Source organism: Lithobates pipiens, unplaced genomic scaffold (genome assembly GCF_037356315.1).
Source record: "Lithobates pipiens isolate NorthernLeopardFrog02 unplaced genomic scaffold, aLitPip1_a1.2 Scaffold_13, whole genome shotgun sequence".
Taxonomy (NCBI): domain Eukaryota; kingdom Metazoa; phylum Chordata; class Amphibia; order Anura; family Ranidae; genus Lithobates; species Lithobates pipiens.
This window is the reverse complement of record NW_027507718.1, coordinates 72,577,313-72,593,655: the sequence shown is the minus strand read 5'-3', so window position 1 is coordinate 72,593,655 and position 16,343 is coordinate 72,577,313. Positions and strand designations below refer to the sequence as shown.

Below are 16,343 nucleotides of genomic sequence, written 5' to 3'. Positions count from 1 at the left end.
AAATATCCCCAAAAAAATATATAAAAAAACTATTTTATCCTCAGTTTAGGCCGATATGTATTTTTCTACATATTTTTGGTAAAAAAAAAAAAAAAAATAATCGCAGTAAGCGTTTACTGATTGGTTTGCACAAAAGTTATATAGTCTACAAACTAAGGGATAGATTTATAACATTTTTATTATTATTTTTTTTTTATTAGTAATGGCGGCGATCTTTGACCTGTGACACATTGCGGACACATTGGACACTTTTGACACTATTTTGGAACCACTGTCATTTATACAGCGATCGCAGCTATAAAAAATGCACTGATTACTCTGTAAATGGCACTGGCAGGGAAGGGGTTAAACACTAGGGGTTAAGTGTGTCCTAGGGAGTGATTCTAACTGTGGAGGGTGGGCTACCACTGACATGACAGTGAACACTGCTCCAGATGACAGAGACCAGTAGATCCCTGTCATGTCACTAGGCAAAACAGGGAAATGCCTTGTTTACATAGGCATCTCCCCATTCTGCGGCTCTGACACAATCGCGGGACACCGGCAGACATAGAGTCCGTGGGGCCCGCGGGCACGATCGCGCTGTACGACACGCCAATTAGCCCCACCAATTAGAGGGGACGTACAGGTACGCCCATTTGCCCACCGCTGCCATTGTGTCGAGAAGAGGTTAACCACAGTCAATATTAGAACTACTGTAGGATTGAAAGTAAGAGGTGTCGGTTTTAAGACTCCCTCAAACTCATGGGGCTGTGACAGCTGAGCAGTTTCCAGGCTCCCCTTTTCTCTAGGCAGATGGGTGGAGTTAGGATTTTGGAATCAGCTAATCACCTGTCAGGAAAGGTCAAATAGGGTCAGCCTACCTGTTCAGGTCAGCTGATCTTTTGGAACAGTCTGGAAGGTCAGGTCACATGATCTTTTGAAATCTTCTAGAAGGGGGTCCCCCCCTATATAAGGCAGCTCCCGGGGTCCCAATCTGTCAATCTCAAGATCTCCTACTTGTGAGCTCCCCTCTGAGGCCTAACTGTTATGTGGTTTGGTCACCTTTCATTTACTAGAAAGGGAGACAGTTAAAATAAAAATGATTTTATGTATGGCAACCCAAGTCCTAGTGGCTGGGTTATTCTTTCACTGGTCTGTTATGAGTAAGATTATTATTATTTGATTATAACAGCGTTATTTATTATTGAATTGTTATGTTTTAAATATATACCAATAATAAAAGGCCGTGGCCATTTTACCTCCACCATTAAGTTCTTGTCTTTATTCTGTGCTCCATTTGTTGTCTGCAGTCCCATGTACCAACACCATTGTTTAAGACTGAGTATGAATACCGATACCAATACCTATTTTTAGTGTCATGTGACAGTTTTTTAGGGCTCAGTCACACCATATGTGCATGAAATCTGATGGGAAAACTGCCCAGATTTCACGTGCACATCAGTTTTCATGCACGTTTCAGTGAGTTTTCATAGCCTGTTCACATATTTGCGGGCTGGCCGCAATGCGGTTTGAAAAAGAGCCCTGTCTGGTTCAGGTGCGACTTCTCATACACTACAATTCTCAATGGAATCGCACCAGAACCGCTGAACAAAATTGCACTGAACCGGGCTTTGAAATCGCACTGTAAACTAGCCTGCACACATGTGAACCGAGTCTGAAGGTAACGGTTTTAGTATCGGAGCATTTGCATGAGTACATGTAGAGTCGATATTGATATTGGTGCAGTGCTAATTAGAACCATCAGTGTGTTTACACCTGGTATTTGTAAAAGTCTAAATCACTACTCTCACACTGCAGTCATATCTACTCACATAAAGAATTATAATATCTCCCTACTGGAGCAGAAATTTCAGCCCACTGTCACACCATAAAGGCTGACTCTCCTGCATAGGTGAGCGCACAGGGTGTGCCAGATGTGCCTGGGCACACCCTAATCACCCTGTGTGGCACAGAGTCTCCCTGTTTAGACTTCTGATATTTCACCAAAGCCCCCTAACGGGGCTCCTAAAAAAAATAATAAAAATAAACACTACTGACACCATCCACTAACCTACTCACGCCAGTCTCTGCCCTAAAACCGTCCGCTGCACTACTGACATCAGTATATATACACATGCACACACATATGTGTTTAGGCTTTGGGGTGCACACCCTAATGCAATAGGTTGTGAACACCTATGCTCTCCTGCCTGAGTGCAAGGCTGATACTGAACCTTCTGGATGGACTGCTGGATGAGATAAAATTGTATTTTTTAATCCTGATAGCACCTTTGGTATATGACAATTTTCAGGTATCTGTTTATCAGCTCAAGTACAAGATAGAATGGCTTTATAGCCTGACACTTCTGATCTGGGAAAGAGTATACGTAAAAAATAAAAAACTCAACCACTACCCAAGAGGTAAGGTTGCCACCAAAAAAATGGACATTTCAATTATTACAGATACCCACTGTTTTATCTTTAAGGATTTATATTACCTTGCAAACCTCCTTTTCGGGTACACCACGCAGTAAAGCATAAAGCTCCAGGTGTTCTCTTCCTGTCAACAGCTCATTAATAGCATCAAACTGTGGACAGTACCCCATGTTCTGATGGACTTCCTGCATGTTAGACAGGATGCTGCAAAACAAAGGTAAACTATTCAGTTATCCATATATTCCGTTATTACATTTTCATTACAACGATGCAAACTTATCAACGCGCTTACTAAAATTCATGTTACATGCACGTCACTCCTTTACAAGAATAGTTTTTTTGTTGTTCTGCTCTGTTAGCTGCACAGCTATTCATGATGTAATAAGTACTTAGAAAAAGGACTATATGACTTGTATTGACCAACCCATAAAGGTGTTTGTTTAACCGCTTCCTGCCCGCCCTATAGCCGAATGCCGGCCTTAGGGCGGGCGGCTTCCTACGCCTGGCCGTCCCTGGACGGCCTGGTGTTTACTTCCGCAATGCGCGCCGCCGCGGGCGCGCATCGCGGAAGTTCTGTGTTTGCCGTGTCCCCCGGGGACAGGCAAACACAGATCGCTGTAAACGGCCAATCACAGCGGCCGTTTACAGCGTGATCGGCGTGTCCAATGGGAGATGATCTCATATGTAAACATATGAGATCATCTCTCAGCGCCGCTCTCCCTCCTCACACAGACAGCGTGTGAGAGGGGAGAGAAGAACGGCTGCAGCAGCCGTCAGTGTAAAAAAGAAAAAAAAAAAAAAAAAAAGTAAAAAAAAAAGTTTAATAAAAAGTGCCATCCTCCCCCAGAGCCATCCTCCCCCAGTGCCACCCCCCCCCCCCAGTGCCATGCCCCCCCCCCAGTGCCATCCTGCCCCAGTGCCATCCTGCCCCAGTGCCATCCTGCCCCAGTGCCATCCGCCCCAGTGCCATCCGCCCCAGTGCCATCCTGCCCCAGTGCCATCCGCCCCAGTGCCATCCGCCCAGTGCCATCCACCCCAGTGCAATCCACCCCACCCCAGTGCCACCTGCCCGCAGTGCTATCTGTCCCCAGTGCCACCTGTTGTCAGTGCCATTTGTCCCCAGTGCCATCTGTCATCAGTGCCACGTATAAGTGGCATCTGTCATCAGTGCCACGTGTTATTAGTGCCACATAGTGCCATCTGTCATCAGTGCCACGTATTAGTGCCATCTGTCATCAGTGCCACGTATCAGTGCCATTTGTCATCAGTGCCACCTGTCAGTGTCACGTGCCATCTGTTGTCAGTGTCACGTGTCATCAATGCCACTTATCAGTGCCATCTGTCATCAGTGTCACGTGTCATTGGTGCCACGTATTAGTGCCATCTGTCACCGGTGGCACGTATTAGTGCCACGTATTAGTGCCACATGTCATCAGTGCCACGTATTAGTGCCACGTGTCATCAGTGCCACATATTAGTGCCACGTGTCATCAGTGCCACGTATTAGTGCCACGTGTCATCAGTGCCACGTATTAGTGCCACGTGTCATCAGTGCCACATATTAGTGTCATCTGTCATCAGTGCCACGTGTCATCAGTGCCACGTATAAGTGTCATCATTGCCACGTATCAGTGCCATCTGTCATCAGTGTCACGTGTCATTGTCCTGGTATTTCAAAAGTGTAATAAGTAGTCAACAAGTTAGATGTGTAATTTATGCTCCTAGAACACGTGATGGCGCTCCCTGCATGTTGGGCCTCTCTATGTGGCCAGGCTGCGAAAAAGTCCCACACATGTGGTATTGTAATACTCAGGAGGAGTAGCAGAATTTTTTGGGGGGTGTCATTTGTGGTATACACATGCCACGTGAGAGAAATAACCTATTACAATGACAATTTTGTGGAGAAAAATAAAGAAAATGAAAAATCTTCATTTTGCAAAGAATTGTGGGAAAAAAATGACAACATCAAAAAGCTCACCATGCCTCTTACTAAATACCTTGGAATGTCTACTTTCCAAAAAGGGGTCATTTGGGGGGTATTTGTACTTTCCTGACTTGTTTGGGTCACAAGAAGCGAGATAGGCCACCAGTACATCAGATGTGATCAATTTTGTGCGATTCGCACCACAGCTTGTAGACTCTCTAACTTTCACAAAGACCAAATAATATCCACTAATTTGGGTTATTTTTACCAAAGATATGTAGCAGTATAAATTGTGGCCAAAATTTATGAAAAAAAATTAATAATTTGCATAATTCTGTCACAGAAACAAAGAAATATGCGTTTTTTTTCAAAATTTTCGGTCTTTTTTCATTTATAGCGCAAAAAATAAAAACCCCAGAGGTGATCAAATACCACCAAAAGAAAGCTCTATTTGTGGGAAAAAAAGGACACAAAATTCATTTGGGTACAGTGTTGCATGACTGAGTAATTGTCATTCAAAGTGTGAGAGCACCGAAAGCTGAAAATTGGTCTGGGCAGGAAGGGTGTTTAAGTGCCCAGTAAGCAAGTGGTTAAACATTGCCAAACATACCCTATTCTCTACTGCAATTAAACAAAATGTAAGCATATACAGATAACCACACTGTATATTCAGGACCGTTTTTAAGGCAGGGCTAAGGGGGCAGCTACCCTGGGCCCCATCCTTGTTGTGGGGCCCAAAGCATCTGCCTCATACTTGGCAACTATCCCAGTTTAAATTCCCTTGAAGTTTCAGTCCCGTCCCGATATCTCAGTGTAACGTTCTGTTGCTGCTGCCCAGCTCCGCCCTATTGCCATGTACAGATGACTAAGTTTACATGTAAATAACCTGCATTGGTATGTAAATAGTGACTGCATTAACATGTAAATAGTGGCTGCATTAATATGTAAATAGTGGCTGCATTCATATGTAAATATTGGCTGCATTCATATGTAAATATTCACGGACTGCGGCATTGATATGTAAATAGCGGCGGCATTCATATGTATATCATGTCCCCCTGAAGTCATATCTACCATCACTTCTGCTGAATGCTGCCCACAGGGAAGGTAATGGGGCAAGCATGAAAGTCCTGCCTACAACTATAGTCATTAAGCCTAACATCAGCCTGTTCTGCAAAAGTAAGCAAATTGGAGGTGGAACCCTACCTTAAAAGAACAAGGTGCCATCCTGAATTCTGGTGCATGTGAATACGCACATCTCAGCCGATGCATGAGGGTGCCAGTGTAAATACTTCTTTACATTGGCGGTTACTGTGAATGCTCCTATTACATTAGTGGTCAGTGTAACTCCCCAATACATTGGTGGCCAGTGTAAAACCCCCTAACATTGGTGTTTGGTGTAAAGTGTCACCTTACATTGGTGGTCAGTACAAATCTCCCCCTAACTAATCCCATCCAATCCCCCCGATCCCCCAGCATTGGCACTGATTCCAAGAGTCCTAGAATTCCTAGGAGTTTTCTGTCTATTGATGGGTCCCCTCACCTCCCCAGTCCATGGTGTAAAGGCAGTGAGGAGATGATGTGCTGCAGCCTTTAGCAACCAGTGAGCAGTAATGCTGTGTACTAACATCTTGCAACCAATCACTGAGCGGTAAGGATATGCAATAACCTCTAGGAACCAAATTAGTGAGCAGTAATAATGTGCAGTAACCTCTAGCAACCAATTAGTGAGTAGTATAGATGTCCATTAACCTCTAGCATTCAATCAGTGAGCAGTATTGATGTAAAGTAATCTTTAGCAACCAATCAACAAGGAGAAGTCATGTGCTGTAACCTCTAGAAAATAAACAGTGAGCCATAATGTGTGCTGTAGCAGCCAGTCAGTGAGCGGTAATGATACACCGTAACCTCTGCCAACCAATTGCAATTGCTGCCTGATCTGATTCAGTAAACTGAGTTTGAGGTTAGCTGCTATTTATTGTATGCCTCAAAGCATGTGGAGAGCGAAATTGAATTGAAGAGGGGGCCCAAGAAAATGTAAGCTCAGGGTCCAGTCAATATTAAAGATGACCCTGTTTATACTGCTGTGTTGGTTTCATAGATATGATCCTTACTCACCTGTGACCCTTCAGGAAGGCTTCCCCAGCAGTCACATCAGTATCTCCAGTGAGCATCTTGAAAGTAGTGGTTTTACCAGCACCATTAACTCCTAGCAGTCCAAAGCACTAAAAGTAATACAAAAACAAAGCTCTATTATCAAGTAACAATAAGTTCAAAATTACATTTTACTGAAAATGTATATCTTTCTCTAGCTTGAGAAAGAGCTGTAGAGGACCCCTGGTCAGGAGGACACAGTAGCTCAGTGGGAAGATTACTGTGCCTATGTAACATCGCATAGGTAGAACAGCATGCTCCCCACAAGCTCTTCAGTTTTTTCTTTTCATTAAGCCCACTGGGTTGAATGAAAAAAAAAAAAAGTCTACCTATGTTTATCATGTTTAGACCCTTCTACTTTTTATAGTGCCTACCCTTTAAATGACTGCTTTGCTCATTTTCAAATGTAACTCTAATAAAAAGAAAAGACATATAGGAATTATAATGGCTAGTAAGATGTTGGCATTTTAGGTTAGTAATGTTCTCCAGAAACATTATACAATTTGGTCAGTATGAGCGGTTTTTATTCTTTTATACAAAACGCAAGTTATTCTTTAACCACTTCAATACCAGGCACCCCCCCCCCCCCCCTTCCTGCCCAGGCCAATTTTCAGCTTTCAGTGCTGTCACTTTTTAAATGCAATTGTGCGGTCATGCTGCACTGTACCCAAACAACATTTTTATCATTTTGTTCCCACAAATAGAGTTTTCTTTTGGTGGTATTTGATCAGCTCTGTGTTTTTTTTAGCTAGACAAATAAAGACCGAAAATAAAAATAAAAAAGTTTGTTTCATTTATAAAATTTTGTAAATAAGTATGTTTTCTCCTTCACTGACGGGCGCTGATGAGGCGGCATGATAAGGGGGCACTGATAAGTTGGCACCAATGAGCTGGCACTGACGAGGTGGCACTGATAGCCATTGATAAGTGGCACTGATGAGCACTTATGGGTGGCACTGATGAACATCACTGATGGCACTGGCACTGGCAGACATTGCTGATGGGCACTGATTGCCATCTGTCTGGGCACTGATTGTCATCCCTGGTGGTCCAGGGTGGCGTAACTGGTGGCCATCCATTGTGGGCATGCACTGATAATTAATCAGCGCAGACCCCCCTTTTCAGGAGAGCCACCGATCAGCTCTCCTCTACTGTCAGATGCGAGTGAGGAAAAGCCAATAAATAGCTCTTTCCTGTTTACACTGTGATCAGCTGTGATTGGACACGGCTGATCGTGTGATAAAGAGTGTCCGTCAGAGACTCTTTACTGAGATCGGTGTGGCTGTGTGTCAGACCTAACACACCGCACCACAGATCGCAGAGCTGTGCGCCCCCATGGGCACGCTCAGGCTGTCATATGACGTTCAGTCAGGATAACGGAACCGCCGCCCAGCCGTAATTCTGCTATAGACCAGGCGGGAAGTGATTAAACACATACAATGCATGCATTTTTAAAATGGACAACTGATGTTCTTTGTGTTTTACTTATGTATAGAAAAAATGTGAATGCTGAGCAGTGTTTCTCCTAAAATAATTGGTGCTGTACTGTCTCTCTAACCCCTTTCAGAAGTTAGGAAGGTATGACACCATTTCTCTGCTAATTCTATTTTTTAAAAAGAAAATGGATTGGGCTATTAATCATTTATAGCCTGGTTCCTACCTCTCCAGGAGGGATTCCCACGCACAGTCTGTCAACAGCTGGCTTTCTCTTTGTTCTATAGATCTAAAAGAGAAAAGTCTTATTTAGAAAACACATAATATGCACCAACTATGCTATATTTAAACTTTATTGTATGTAATATAAAATTGCATCTACTATACTGTAACACTGAGCTCCTACACTTTGTAAGTAGTTATTGCACTGTTAATAAATAATCCTAATAATGACAACTTGAAATGTATTTTCAAAATAGCAGAACTAGGAGTTCCAGCATGACTTTTCAGACTCTAATTGCAACATACAACACATACTAGGCTACTGGCTAATGCCGATTAAAAAAAAAAAAAAAAAAAAAAAAAAAAAAAAGCTCTTCAACATTTACTTACAATAAATTCTAAATCAGTGCCTTTTTTTCTAAATTTTATCATTGTATGCCCTATTTGAAAAATTCTAGATATCTAAAATATTTTCAGTTTCCCTGCAGCGCTGAGGGGGTAAATCCATGGTGTGATGTGAGGCAGGTGTGATGCTTGCCATGTGCCTGAGGTAACATACTGATCTTAAGTCAGCCAAAGGGAGCAGCATCATAACTCAGCCAGTATGAGCATGTCCTACCTTCGTCAGTCCTTTGATTTCCAGTATATCGCTCCGGCCCCCCTCATTTATTATCCTCTGCCTTTCCCTCGCCACGTCTTCATCCTCATCAATTACTGGGGGAAGCTTTGCAGTCACAGGTCTGCAGAGATAGAAGCAGTGCCTTGTGTATTATTTTTTTTATTGCAAGTGCCTGACAATGACTAGCCAGAATGGAAGATACATTAGCATGACAATTGCAGCCTCAATATATATTATTAACAACAGATGCTTTCCTTTTAAAATTTAAAATGTTCCCCCACTTCCCCAAGCCTTGCCCGCAAAAATGCTTTGCATAACAGCTGACCTGTAAAAGTGGACCTTCACCCCCCAGATTCTACATAGCTCCCTGCGATCCCTTCCTCCTACACAATACAAATCGCCAGGAATTACATGTTTCTGGCCTATCAGCCTCCTAGAATACTATGTAACTTATCTTTGGAGGCTGCAGGAGTGGAGGTTCACAGTGGCTGGTTGGCACAGCTGGCACGTATCATTGGATGTCGGCTGCCTGAACCTCGAAGAGGCAGCCGACATCCAATGACTGTGGAGGACCAAGACGACAGCATGGGACCCAGGCTGCTGCACCAGATCGCAGCAGGACAACACTGGATCTGCTAGGTAGGTGAGTAACTGAATCTAGGGTAAAACTGAATGACAGATAAGTGGACATTTAAAAAGGAAACAGACAGATAGTGCTTACAGGCTACGACTCTGACTTTAGCTACTGTTTTCTTGCTTGTCTCCTACCGCTAGTATTGCCATTACTTACTATACAAGTGTATAGTGCATACAAGCTTAGTCATACAAGGACAAGTGTAGGAAATAGGAATACAAACAGTTTGGTTAGCCCTGGACAAGCTGAACATGCAACTACATAAAAAGTAGGCTCTTTTGTGCTAATAGAACGGTTGTGCAAAAGCAATAAAGTTGATCACTGCATACATTTAAATTTTTTTAGAAATAATGACCTACCTTGGTTTAATGAAGAAACGATATTGGATAAGCAGGGTTATAATGAAGAAAACCAATCCCTCCACAGCCATGGCAAACAGATTCCTCCCAACCAGGTCCCAGGACATGGGGGAGACAAAACGGTTTTCACCTGTATCAAGGGCACATGTCCAAAATCAGTCAACCCATAATATTAGATAAGCAGTGTAATAGAATAAATTAAGCTGGATATAGGAATTTTCAATTATCTACCTACTAGGTTTATTAGGAATCTTACACTTCTATCGTGTGCTGCTGACAAATGGGAAATGTACAATATTTTTTAAGCATACATTTTGGGACAATATTGTAACATTCACCCTTAATTATTTTTGATGTAAACATTTTCAGATGTCTGGCATTCGGCATTTTCCTAAAAGCACACAGCATTGTAGGCTCTCTCCAACAATTCTACATATCACACTACAATTAGCATTTCTGAGAAACACTTAGAAAAAATAATTTGTTACTGGATAAGCCAAGAGGACAATAATGATGTTGCTCCTCCACTAAGAGCTAAGTGTATTTTCCAACATAATTAACTACTGCATCGTCCCACTGGGTGCAGCAAAAAGGAAAAAATACAACCAGGTAACCGTCACTGCCCAGCCTACCTGGGACTGGTCCAGTGTTTATTATCCTATAAATATTATTATATTATAAGGGCCTTTCAATAAAGGCAAGCAAATATGGTACTTCGCTTGTACACATGGACCAAGTATACAGTAAATGGAAAAAGGTATAAGACAAATATAAATTGCAAATATTACTTACAAGCAGACTACATACATATACAGTATCTCACAAAAGTGAGGACACCCCTCACATTTTTGTAAAATATTTTATTATATCTTTTCATGTGACAACACTGAAGAAATGACACTTTGCTACAATGTAAAGGAGTTTGTGTACAGCTTGTATAAAAGTGTAAATTTGCTGTCCCCTCAAAATAACTCAACACACAGCCATTAATGTCTAAATCGCTCCCATAAATTAAGGCCACCATACTGGCCTTCTTATTTATGGTTGTGACCTATGACCGAGAGAGATGTGGATCACATAAACACGTGACAAGGACTTACAACAAAAATAGACCTGAAGTGTGCCTAGTCAGTATGCCAAGAAAGGGGGGCAAAAGACTCAGATAGGGGAATAACTCTTAATTGATTCTTGTGGTTATTGAGCCAGCTGGGTGAAGGCTTGTGCCATTTCTTCCTGAGGATTTGTGCTGTATATGGTAAAACCCTGGGGCCGGTTTGTTGCATTTTGCAGACTGTGAGATGAAGGGTATAATGGTTCAGAAAGCAAGTCAGGTGGCGTCGGAGCAGTGTCAGACTGCCGGAGACGATAACGATCACTAGGTCGTAGGAAACCGTAGAAGGCCTGGTAGATGGCCGCTTGGATGACTAGGCTGGGCAAAGCCCCAAACAGAGTACGAATAAGGATTTCAGAAGAGGGCACTTGTGATAGGTAGGTGTTTGCCACTGACTACAGGTTGGTGCTTCTGTATCTCCCATAGGAGGGACTTGACTGCATGGGCTGAGAATACTATAAAGGACCGTCCTTGGAGAATAATCCTCATTGCAAAGTTCAGCATCTCTATTAAGGATTGCAACAGCCTCATGGTGCACCCTTGTGACTGGGTGAAGTCGTGGATAACTGTCCTGGTACGGGCTAGTTTGTCGGGAGGCAGGCTAGCCTGTATGGCACTGGTTTCCAAAGTGACAGCTAAGAAGGTGACGTAGTGTGCCGGGCCTACCATTTTATGCATGACTTTGGGCACGGTGAGGTTGATGAACACTATTCTCAACCTGTCTAGATATGCCGGTGGTGTGCCTGGTTGATGGAAATCTGAACTAACCTCAGGGAGAAAGAGAGAAAAGATGAGTGGTCCGCATTCCACTGGAGATGAATGGCCAACTGGGTGCCGTGTTTGTGTGGCTGATTGTGTGTCACTGAGGTGTGTTTACAAGTTAGTTTGTATGCTGGTTTGCACATAGGTGTGTGCCGTGAAGTGTTTTATACTACTGGAGACAATATTGCTTGGTTGCAATGGTGTCAGTGAGTGTCAAGTTGCTGGGATGATATTGCGTGGTTTCAGGGGTCTCGATGAGTATGAAGGTTTGTTTTTGAGATGATATTGTGTGGTTGCAAGGGTCTCAATGATCATGAGGTTTGTTTTGAGACGATATTGCATGATTGCAAGGGTGCCAGTCAGGTTTCTGAGACGGTATTGCATGGTTGCAAGGGTCTCGACGAATATGAGGTTGTTTTGAGACGATATTGCGTGGTTGCGTGGGTCTCAGTCAGGTTGCTGAGATGGTATTGCGTGGTTGCAAGGGTCTTGGTAAGTATGAGTTTTTTTTTAATGATATTGGGTGGTTACAGGGGTCTCAATGAGTATGAAGGTTTGTTTTTGAGATGATATTGCGTGGTTGCAAGGGTCTTGATAAGTATGAGGTTTGTTTTGAGACGATATTGCATGGTTGCAAGGGTATCAGTCAGGTTGCTGAGACGATATTGCGTGGTTGCAAGGGTCTCAGTCAGGTTTCTGAGACGGTATTGTGTGGTTGCAAGGGTCTCGACAAGTATGAGGTTGTTTTGAGAAGATATTGCATAGCTGCAAGGGTCTCAGTCAGGTTGCTGAGACCGTATTGCGTTGTTGCAAGGGTCTTGGTAAGTATGAGTTTTTTTTATGATATTGCGTGGTTGCAAGGGTCTCAAATGAGTGTCAGGTTGCTGAGACGATATTGCATGGTTGCAAGGGTCTCAGTCAGGTTGCTGAGATAGTATTGCGTGGTTGCAAGGGTCTCGATGAGTATGAGGTTTTTCGTTTTTTTTATGATGATATTGCGTGGTTGCAAGGGTCTTGATGAGTGAGGGGTTGCGGAGATGATATTGCATTTTGCAAGGGTCTCAAATGAGTGTCAGGCTGCTAAGACAATTTTGTATGGCTTCAAGGGTCTGAACAGGTGTCAGGCTGCTGAGACGATATTGCATGACTTCAAGTGTCTCAATGGGTGTCAGGTTTGCAGAGCCGATATTGTGTTTGCAAGAGTCTCGGATAAGTGTGAGGTGCTGAGACAATATTGCGCTTGCAAGGGACTCAATAAGAGTGTCAGGCTGCTACCCTGTTTCCCTGAAAATGAGACCTATCGTGATTGTTGGTGATGGCTGAAATATAAGCCCTACTCCCCAAATAAGCCCTACCCTAGTTCCCCGAAAATAAGCCCTTCCCTGAAAATAAGACCTACAAGGACTTTAACCAGGGCTTATTTGGGGGGTAGGGCTTATATTGCAGCCATCATCGACAGTCACGGTCTTATTCTCGGGGAAACATGGTAAGATGATTTGTCTGGCTGCAAGGGTCTCAATGAATGTCAGGTTGCTGGGGCAAGACTACGTGGTCACAAGGTCTTGATGAGTTGGAGGTTGCTTGAGACAGTATTACGCGTTGCAAGGATCTCTATGAGTGTCAGGCTGCTGAGACAATTTTGCAAAGTCGCAAGGGTCTTGATGAATAGAGTATGAGGTTTGTCTTGAGACAATATTGCGTAGTTGCAAGGGTCTTGATGAGTGTGAGGCTGCTGAGAGTGCGTGCAAGGGTCTCAACAGGTGTCAGGTTACTGGGCCGAGATTGCGTGGTGGTAAAGGGAGTTTTTATTTTATTTTAAATTTTTTTGATGAGTGCGAGGTTGCTGAAATGATGTTGCATTTTGCAAGCTTTTGACAAGGGTGTAAGGCTGCTGAGGCAATTTTGCGTGGTTGCAAGGGTCTCAACAGTTGTTGGGTTGCTGGGCTAAGATTGCGTGATGGCCAGGTTTTTTTTTTTTTTTTTTCTGATGAGTGAGAGGTTTGCTGAGAGGATATTGCGTTTTACAAGGGTCTCAACAAGGGTGTAAGGCTGCTGAGACGGTTTTGCCTGGCTGCAGGGTCTCAACGAATGTTAGTTGGGTTACTGAGAAAAGGATAGAAACACCTGGCTTGTTTGGCAGCTTACCGTACCCTTAAGTGGGCAGTATAAGGGATAAGGACAACGTCCATTCAAATTGTAGGTTCCGTAGGGGGAACTAATGAACAACATGGGAGACAATGAATGGTAACAAATTCATACGACATAAAGAATGTGGTAACAAATTTTATCTGCAACAGTGAGCCATGTGAGTAGTTTGCGGCGGACTGTGGCGGGAGTTCAACTTATTGGGAGGGTGTGGCGAGATGCCTTGCACGAGGCAATACAACAAAGTTTGGTGTGGAAGAGAAGTGAGAGAAGTGCGTACAAATGATTCGTAAGTTCCACTGCGGGATCCGAACACATGGTATGGGTGACATTGCCAGTGACTACGAATTTACATGACAAAAGATGAGACAATGGCCGCACAACAGGGTCCAAATCAGTCTGTAGCGGGTATATGCAGTGTATCCGAAGAGTGTGGTGTGGCGCCGTGCATGACGCACATAAAATAACTTGATTTGGGGGAGGGGGGGACCGTGAATGAATGATTCGTAAGTTCCGTGTCGGGAACTGAACACACGACATGGGGGATACAATGAATGGCAACAATTAGGACATGATACGAATGCAAAGTAACGACTCCTACCTGTGACTGCGAGTGAGAGTTGAATGACAAGCTATGAATAAGTAACTGCCTGCAACACACTGTATTTGGGGAAAAACAGACTCACGAACACGAAGTGAGCTGAAGAGTCGGCCTGCTGACATAACAAATTGCACACTGAAACCGACACTGGAACCGACAAAGAGCCTGGGCAAGTGGGTTGCTTAAATACATACATACACACACATACATACACACATTATATATATATATATATATATATATATATATATATATATATATATAAAATTTGTTGGGTTATACTGCTGCTTCTTCAGACTTGCTTACAGAAAGACATACAGGGATATCTAATCTGTCATAGTGATATCTGCTTTCATATACTTATGTTTAATTTAAATAGACAATAAGACTACCCACCAAATCTTTCTAGAGCATCTGCCATGGCTTGATTCTTCACCATATCAATAAGTCCTCTTCCCAAGCAGAAGTGGGGGAAAATCAACAGCACTGACTTTAATATATCATTGATGTTGTTTAGTTTCTAATAAGAAAAAAAAAAAATTCTGTCATCTAAAGCCATGTATAGTATAGATTTAAGTACAAATAATCCTAAATCAGTTTTGAAGCTGTTAAAAGAAATTGCAGTTTTAGCTTTGGTTAAAAATCCAGAAAGCATAATTACTTACATTATTGGTAAAAAGTTCCAGCACAAATGTGGCCACGCTGCCATTGATCCCAATGAATAGATTAACACTAGTCAACACTACATAAGCTGTACTGGGGATGTTGAACACAAATGAAGCTGGGTACATCAGTGGGGTTATGGACCATCTATGAGATAAAGACAGTTAACGTTGTCTCTCATGTTAAAAATAAAATTCAAATTTGTTAACAGCTAACTTTGAACAATAATATTTCAGAGTTCCTAAAATGTAAAGAAACCATATGTGTAAATGATGAAGCAAATTTCTCACCCATAAAGCAGAAGCAAAAGGGCCAAGACGGGTAAATTGGAAGAAGATACATAAGAGTCTTGTTGGAAGCAGACGAATATTATAATGACCAGTGTAGCTGGCACTATGTAGTTACACTAGAAGAGAAAACAAAATCAACAGGGTTTATACCTTTTCATAGTCATCCTAATAAGTTAACAAATTAACTTAAAATATACGTCACACCCAAAATAAAAGTTTATTTTTCAGATAATCATTTTAGTCTCTTACCATATCCCATACGAAGTTGGCTAACCAGTAGATAACTGGTTTTACTCCACTGATGCACTGCATGTGTTTGGCCTTGCTCACTCTCTCCTGGATCAGGAAAACCACAAAACTGGCTGGCACAAAGGACATGGCAAATATGACACAGATGGAAACCAAGACGTCTACAGATGTGGTCATCCTGAGCAAGAACATAAACCATATGTAACTGATAATAGTAAATATAATAGAATAGCAAATATAAATGCATGATAAAGTAATAAGATAGTAATACATTTGAAGCAGATTGTGGATTCTGGGGAGGGAGGGACTGGTATTTAGAAATGTTAAAGCTGTACTCCAGGCAAGCAGCCAAATAACCATTTGAAAAACCATATATGGAAAATGTTTACTACCAATAAATCTGAATCTGTCCAATCAGCCTTCAGATTCAGGAATCCCTGTCAGATAGCACTGCAGCAATAGCACATCATGGTCCTGAACAAACACATAGCCTGCTGGCTAAAAAGAAGTTGGAAACCCCTGCTCACTATGTTCTCTTGACCTGTCAGCTTCCACCCATTCTCCCTGCACTGTTATATAAGATATTACAGAAGGCCAATATCTGGACAAATGTATCCATTAAAACGAACAACATTTAAGAATAACCGTTTTTATTTTTTTAAATGGATGTAACTTATAGATTTTTTATACATAAATGTATCTGCCTGGAGTTAGTAATAGCAAATATAAAAAAAAAAATATTATATATATATATATAT

The 16,343-nt window shown here is 42.3% G+C and overlaps 1 protein-coding gene across 4 annotated transcripts in view; it reads right to left on the bottom strand.

The window, feature by feature from the left end:
- The window catches only part of ABCA1 (ATP binding cassette subfamily A member 1), a 151,150-nt gene that overhangs the window by 18,912 nt on the left and 115,895 nt on the right, over positions 1 to 16,343 (bottom strand). For all 4 annotated transcript variants that reach the window (XM_077475186.1, XM_077475187.1, XM_077475189.1 and 1 more), the window contains 9 exons: positions 15,586 to 15,763; positions 15,337 to 15,452; positions 15,049 to 15,193; positions 14,780 to 14,903; positions 9,765 to 9,894; positions 8,772 to 8,892; positions 8,157 to 8,219; positions 6,461 to 6,567; positions 2,481 to 2,622 (listed from right to left, as the gene is read on the bottom strand). In XM_077475186.1, coding sequence (XP_077331312.1) covers positions 2,481 to 2,622; positions 6,461 to 6,567; positions 8,157 to 8,219; positions 8,772 to 8,892; positions 9,765 to 9,894; positions 14,780 to 14,903; positions 15,049 to 15,193; positions 15,337 to 15,452; positions 15,586 to 15,763 — 1,126 coding nt within the window. The remainder of the gene's footprint in view (positions 1 to 2,480; positions 2,623 to 6,460; positions 6,568 to 8,156; positions 8,220 to 8,771; positions 8,893 to 9,764; positions 9,895 to 14,779; positions 14,904 to 15,048; positions 15,194 to 15,336; positions 15,453 to 15,585; positions 15,764 to 16,343) is intronic.